General features: G+C 42.7%; 1 protein-coding gene across 1 annotated transcript in view; it reads left to right on the forward strand.

Annotated features, from left to right (window-relative positions):
- Window positions 1–7,697, forward strand: part of SUSD4 (sushi domain containing 4) — a 234,182-nt gene that overhangs the window by 155,164 nt on the left and 71,321 nt on the right. The window contains exon 4 of the mRNA XM_006871147.1: window positions 4,565–4,738. Within this exon, the coding sequence (XP_006871209.1) occupies window positions 4,565–4,738 (174 nt within the window). The remainder of the gene's footprint in view (window positions 1–4,564; window positions 4,739–7,697) is intronic.

Consider the following 7,697-nt stretch of genomic DNA (forward strand, 5'->3'; position numbering starts at 1 on the left):
GGGGTCTATTGAACATTGTAGGGCTTAGCTTGCAGCTTCATTGCTGTTTTTCCCTCACTTCCCCTTATCAGTGACCAACGTAGTCACCAATCAGAGAGCATGTCTGCTCGTGTATTCTAACCAGGGGTCCTTTAGATTACAGTGTTCTATCTTAGTTCAAACAAGAGGCAGTTGTTCAAACAACAACAAAAAAGGGTGGGGGACCAAATGGTTTTAAATTAGGAAAGGTGTGCGCCAGGGTTATGTTCTTTTACCATACTTATTCAATCTGTATGCTGAACAGATAATCCAAGAAGCTAGATTATATGAAGAAAATCACGGCATCAGGATTGGAGAAAGACTTTTTAACAACCTGCAATATGCAGATGATACAACTTTGCTTGGTCAAAGTGAAGAGGGCATAAAATAATTACTGATGAAGGTCAAAGACCACAGCTTTGATATGGGCTGTACCTCAATATAAAGAAAACAAAAATTCTCCCCACTAGACCAATAAACAACATCCATATAAATGGAGAAAAGATTGAAGTTGTTAAAGACTTCATTTTGCTCAAATCTACCATCAACACTCATGGAAGTGGCAGTCAAGAAATCAAACAATGTATTGCATTGGGAAAATCTTCTGCACAAGACCTCTTTAAAGAATTGAAGAGTAAAGGTGTCAGTTTGAGGACTAAGGTGCACCTGACCCAAGCCATGGTATTTTCAATAACCTCATATGCATACGAAAGTTGGATGGTGAATAAGGAAGACCATAGAAGAATTGATGCATTTGTATTACGATGTTGGAGGAGAATATTAAAAGTACCATACAGAAGGACAAATAGATCTGTGTTGGAAGAGGTGCAACCAGAGTGTTCCTTGGAAACCAGAATGGCCAGACTTCATCTCTCATACTTCAGACATATTGTCAGTCTCCAATCACTGGAGAAGGATATCATGTTTGGTAAAGTGGAGGGTCGGAGAAAAAGAGGAAGACCCCCAGCGTGGTGGTTTGGTACAACATCAATGGGCTTAAATGTAGCAATGATTGGGAGGTTGGCCCAGGATCAGGCAGTGTTTTGTTCTCTTGTGCATAGGGTCGCTATGAGTAGGTACTGACTTAATGGCACCTAAAAACACAGCAATCTTAGTTCTGTCTTTACTGCTAGGACATGGTCCTCCTGGGGTCTCAGCTGAAAGTTTGGACTGTTTTAACAAGATCTGTCTACCCTAGTGGGATTTGAACTCCATCTTCTGACTCCCTAGTTGATATGTGGTTCTTCTCACAGGGTGCGCTGGCCCAAGGTCCCTCCATGCGGTCACTCCTCTTTGAGCAGAGTCCATCACTACTGGAGTTAGGGAGACTGTGAATTCCCTTTGAACCTTGCAAGAGTCCCGAACTTCTGCACAGGGAAATGGAGTTCTGATTAGGTCACGGCATTCTAGGCCACTGTGCTAAGAATCCAACTTTGGACATGGGCTCAGATGATTCTGTGACTGACCAGCAATAGCCACGTGGCTGAGATAGTTCCATCTACCACCTACTTTCTATAGTTTGCCATCTCCGGAATATACTGGTTAATTCTTCAGCAACTTTTAAGTCAATCATGAAAACAGTTGTTTAGACATATAAATTACTGAGACAGGATCTATTTACAGCCAGGATTTCACAGATGGATGCCTTGATAAATGTGTTTTATTTACTGTGAATGATTTCTGAATAGTGACATTGAAAAAAAAATGTGATTCACATTTTCTGTTGAAAAGAAGGCAGCAGTATTGTGCAGAAAGTTGTCAATTAACTCGTGACTCCAGTTGGGATTATTCTGCGACTGATTGGGGGATTTCAGCTACTCTAGTAGAAAAAAAACCCCAACAAACCAGGAATCCTGATGTGGCACTGTGGGTTAATACGCTGAACTGCAAAGCTAGTTGGAATTGCAGGGTTGGTGGTTCAAGCTCACTATCTGCTCCTTGACAACCCTATACAGGGTCATTATGGATTGGAACCAATTTTACAGCACTTAACAACAACAAGTAGAAAAACTGTCAGTTAAACATGATCCCTTAGAAAGCCCCTTTCATAGCCTGAAACACAAGAAAGAGAGGTAAAATTGACATCCGGAAGCATTTCTTCCACCAGCCTCTCTGTGTGGAAATCCATAGAAAAGGAAAGACTACACATAGGTTTCTTTGGGGAAGTGTTAGCGGTTAGTCGGGCTCTCCAGGGACACAGCCTTTCAGGGCTCTCAAGCAGAAGTTAAGATGCTCACCTCAGTGTTTCTTTTTGCCAGGTGTGTTCAGAAAGAATGTGGAAGGAATGGCAGAGGAAATAGGTGACAGTCTGTGCTGCCAAGCTCACAGTCTCATGGTGGTGATCAAAATGAGTTGACATCAAGTCAATATTGACTCATGTTAACTCCATGTGTATCAGAGTAGAACTGCATCCAGTGGTTGGTTTTTCAGAAGTAGATCACCAGGCCTTTATTCTGAGTTGCCTATGGGTACACTAGAACTGCCAACATTTCATTAGCAGCCTTGTGCATTGGCCATTTGCATTGCCCAGGGACAAACACTGAGATAGACTGACTGACCTGGGTTTACAGATATTTAACTTTGGATGACCCACACATTGGCCTGTGACACTTTGCTGCCCAGTTGCTAGGACTTACCTCTGTCAAGGAGGCCTCTCCTTACCTGTTTCCTGGAGTCCATTGTCATAAAAGTCTCTGTTGCACCCCACTAAACCTAGCACCAACCGTACCTTATTGTTCCTGGGATATGCTCTATTTAAAGCACCAAAGTTCTCATCCACCAGGTATCCACTGCCCCTTTCCTTCCTGCCTGCCTTCTGTGTCAGGGCTCCAAAGCCTCCTGCCTCAGCACCTTAACTCAGAATTTAGATGAACCTGAGGCCTGGTTCCTGGTGATACTAGTTCAGCCATACTGAGTGGTTGAGACATCTACAATCTTTTAAGGCATTGGTGTTTCTGGATTACCATAGAACTGTTTTTAGGTTCCCCCTTATAGCAAAAAATTAAGAGCCAACAAACTTGGACCATAACCTATATGTAGGTCTGGGCCTAAATCCAAAGCAAACCAGTTACTGTTAAGTCACTTCTGACTCTTAGAGATCCTGTGCCTATCAGAGTGGAATTGCTCTCCAGCAGGTTTTCAGAGGCTGCATTTTCAGAAGTAGATCACCAGGACTTTCTTCTGAGGAGCCTCTGGGTAGACTCAACCTTGAACCTTTAAGTTAGCAGCTAAGTACATTAGCATGGCACCACCAATGGCTTCCCTGCCCTTAAAACTAGAAAGAAATCGTTCAAGCTTGCAATCATATATGCAGATAAAACCAGGAAACAGGAGCAGAGATGTGTCCATGGGGATGGGCTAGTAGGGCAGTGGTTCAGGCGGGAGGGAGGGAAGCCATGGGAAACAGTGTCCCAACTTGACAGCAAGGAGTGAAGTGGCCTGTGCAGTATATTGGAGGTGGATAGGGTTTAGAAGTGGATCATTGCAATGTATTCATTTTATATTCTTATCATTTTGCTACCTGGGCTCCTCACTCCTCCATCACCTGAATGTTCCTGAATGCCACCCTGCCTCCTCTTCCCTCTGATACATGCATTCAGTTCTTGCTCCATTTTTAGGAGGCAGTACACCTGCTTGCTCTGAGCCAATATCACGCTGCTCTGTTATTTTTTTTATCGTTTTAAACACAGATAAAGTAGATGAGAAATACTAATTGCAAAGGCAACCCAGTTCAGCCCACCTGCTGTTCTATAAGCATATTTTCTTATCAGACTCAGGTCCAGCCCCACAGGCAGACGTGGCAGCTTGGGACAGCTGTGAGGACCAGCCAGTTCTATGATTGCCAAAGTACTGTTTGTTCTTGGATGCCCCTTTATTTCAAAAAATTAAGAACCAACAAACTTGGAACATGGAATATAACCCATAAGCACAACAAAGTATGCAACAGATAGATAGCATAGGTCAATCCCCAGACCTTGCCTTCCTTTACTTATTTTCACAATTGTCCCTAAGGTCACCTGTATTCTGAGAAGTGCCACATGCAGAAAATAACGTTCCTTTTGTGCTTCCATCTGTGTGCTCTCTCTTGGTCCCTCTTTCTGAGAAACCTCTTCCTGTTACTTCTGGGAAGCAGGCTCTGCTCCTTGTCCTGGGCATCCAAGCAGAAGGCTGAAAATGAGACCTTTCAGCTGAAGCGCTTAAGCACAACTGTTAAATTCTGGTAGTATATAACCAGTTGCCACTGAGTAGCCCATGTGTGCTGAGTAGAACTGCTCCATAGAGCTTTCAAAACTGTTACCTTTCAGAAGCCTGCCTTCCGAGATGCCTCTGGGTAGGTTTGACCACCAACCTTTCAATTAGTAGTTGTTGTTGTTAAGTGCTGTTGAGTCAGTTCTGACCCATAGCAACCCTGTATAGAGTTTCCAAGGAACATCTGGTGAACTTGAACCACTGACTTTACGGTTCAAACCACCTTTGCAGTCCAGAGTAGTCACCAAACATTTAGTCATTTGTACTGTAATAATGTGTTTTTCTTACAAAATTGCAGATTGCCGTATCCCTCAAATTGAAGATGCTGAGATTCATAACAAGACATACCGGCATGGGGATAAATTAATCATCACCTGTCATGAAGGATTCAAGATCCGTTACCCCGACCTCTACAACATGGTTTCATTATGTCGCGATGATGGGACGTGGGATAATCTGCCCATCTGTCAAGGTAGGTACAGAAGCGGAGTTCTCTCAGACTTTATTGTACACAAGTACCTGATTGTTTAACAGAGGGACACAGACCACAGGGGCGGGGGCAGAACAAAGCCACACACCAGCTCCCTCTTCCGGATTGTTGGTGGACTGTCTTTGTCACACCCTGTATTATGCATGCTGGCCCCATACACTTGGTCTTATAGAGTAAAGGAGAAATAACAATTCTTTTGCCTGTTGAATATCTCCTTGTAACTGGACTATGAACACATGATGAACTATTACATATATAATGGAAATCGCAGTGTATTTATACTTATTTCCATAGTGGTGAGAATATATTTAAAGCCAAGTTTACAGAGCCTATTTTCTCCTAATAATGTTATCCCTCTTTATAATGCATGAAGAGCAGAAAAATAATCAAATTCAAATTTCATCCAACACCACAGTGAATATTTATCCTCTTGCATATTTTTCTTTGTTTTGTTTTTTATTTTCAATTTGCCTGGCCCAACATAGAGGGCCCCATTTGTGAAAATAAGCTCGTGAATTCACATTAATTCTGATTTTATTTTTTGACATGTGACTTGGACCAAAGGACCAAGGAGCTGATACATAATTCATCATTCCACTGGAGGGAGAGTGTCATTTGCACCGAGAGCATTGGCATGCTCAAGTTGAGACACATGTTAACTTGGTGCTAAAAAATCACAACTGGCAGGCTCTGATATTGATTTGCCTGCCCTATAGTTGGAAATAACTTATTTCCTCATGTTAGAACTTAAGAGTCTCAACCCCTTGAAGAGACAAAGGCCTCAGAATTAGGATGGTAGAGGCCTCCCACATCACCATCAGACCGCCATTCACTTCTCAGAAACTTCCTGTGATGCTTAACATACTCTATGTTACATTTTTAAAGGAGACACATGATTTATTTACACGTTCAGAGACTGTCCATAAAATAAGCAGCTGGCTTTTCGGTCGACCTGTTTATTCAAATGAACTTTACTAACCACTGATTTGTTCCGGTCCTCTGACCCTGTTAGAGTAATGGCGAGGAAAATTACCTCAGACTCCCGCCACTTCTTGCCTTCATATTTTCCACTTATCCTTTTGTTCCTCCACCCTTTCTATTTTCTTTCTGTCACTTAACTACAGTATGCTTCTCTAGCAGTTCTTTGGCCGCCCTTCTGCTATACATTTAATTCCCTGTTGTGGCATATGTTTCAGAGTGTTGTCATGGGAAGTTCAGATAAATGTTTTCCTGTACCTCTCTGCCCATTCTTGCCCATTCTCCTCCACCAGTCCTTATTCAGCTTTCAGTCAGAAAGTAGCTTACATTCTTCTAGAGGAAGTAGTAGAAATCACGTCTTCTTTTCAGGAGACCCAGGTCCAGCGTCTAACCACAGCTACCACCTGTCTGCTATTGGAAGCTTGCATACTGCTATGATGCTGAAACAGCTTTCAACTAAGACAGACTAGGAAGAAAGGCCTGGACATCTACTTCCAAACATTAGCAAGTGAAAGAAAAACTGTATGCATCACAATGGTCCAAGCTGCAGTGGATCATGGAGTTGGTACGGGATGTTTCATTCATTCCGTTGTGTATGGGGCCCCCATGATTTGGGAACCAGATGACTCGATGACAGCTAACAACATAGATTTTCACAACAACAGCAGAGTTTGCTGGTGGGACTTGAGAAGACTGTATCTTCAAAACAATAGTAACAACAGCTTTGCTTTCATTTTCATCAGAACCCTCTGTCTTCCCAGAGGAGACAACCTGCTCTGTTCCTTGCTATCCACTTCACCCATTCCCTCCCACCACCCTGCCAAAGCCTTGTTGAAGAAGTGGGAGAGAGTCTGTGCTTGCCAGAGTTGGAACCACTGATGATCCAGCCTCCTCCCTGCCCCTGCTACCTGCCACAGCACAGAGAATATAGACAGCCTGACACCTCTTCCGGCCCCCAGGGGGGAATATAATTGGCCCTTAGTGTGACATTTCATTCTGTAACATTTATTTGCACCTATAGATCTAGGGGCTAAAGCCTGAGGAGCCTTTTCTCTATTATCTACAAGTGCAAATAGATATCACATTGAACTCTATTGAGTGGAAGCCAGTTTTCTCCTGTTATATTTAGGACAAGCTGTCTCCAACCAAAAGCAAGCAGATCTTTCCTCTCCTCTGATTAACTCCACGAATTATAACTCCTTTTATCTCCGTGGCGGTATGGAGAGTAAGGAACTGTTCTATGGGCATTTTTTCCATGGGACTTTTGTGTTTGGGGTACAGTGTCTAGATGCCTCCTGCTAGCTATGAGTCGGAGTGCATTTTTATTTGGGGGAAGCCAGTGCTGGTAACCTAGGCCAACCTGATGCCACTGAAGCAGCTCGACTCATGGTGACCCCAAGTGTGTCACAGTAGAACTGCACTCCGTAAGGTTGTTGTTTTTATTATTTTTTTTTTTTAATTTAAGGTTTTTAATGTGGATTGAGTGAAAGTTTACAGGGCACATCATCAGTTTCACATTCAACCATTCATATAACTTGTTTCATTACATTGATTACAATCCCCTCCATATACCATGAGTTAAAAGTATTTCTCTCTATCCACTTTAGCTTTTTTTAAAAAACACAAACAAAAAAACCCATTCAGGCATATATAATAATTTACATCTCCAAAGGGCACACTCTTAGTTGATGAATCTAGAGTCCTCAGCCGTGCCACCTCTCCATGCCCCCATCTCTGCCTCCATCTCTGGCGCTGCTGCTTTTCTGGAGAAGGTCCCGCATACTATTTGTGTGTTCCTCTCTTGATGGCTTTAGGGTCCTCTGTCTCTGGACTGTAAGATTAACCACTCCCCTTTTTTTGTTACAAAACTTCTACCTTTAAAAGTGTGACAGTCGTGATTAGTCATGATGACAGTTATTCACTGTTGAATCTTATGAATCTTATCCCCATCTCCTTTCACCAG

This window comes from Chrysochloris asiatica, unplaced genomic scaffold (assembly GCF_000296735.1).
Source record: "Chrysochloris asiatica unplaced genomic scaffold, ChrAsi1.0 scaffold00161, whole genome shotgun sequence".
NCBI lineage: Eukaryota > Metazoa > Chordata > Mammalia > Afrosoricida > Chrysochloridae > Chrysochloris > Chrysochloris asiatica.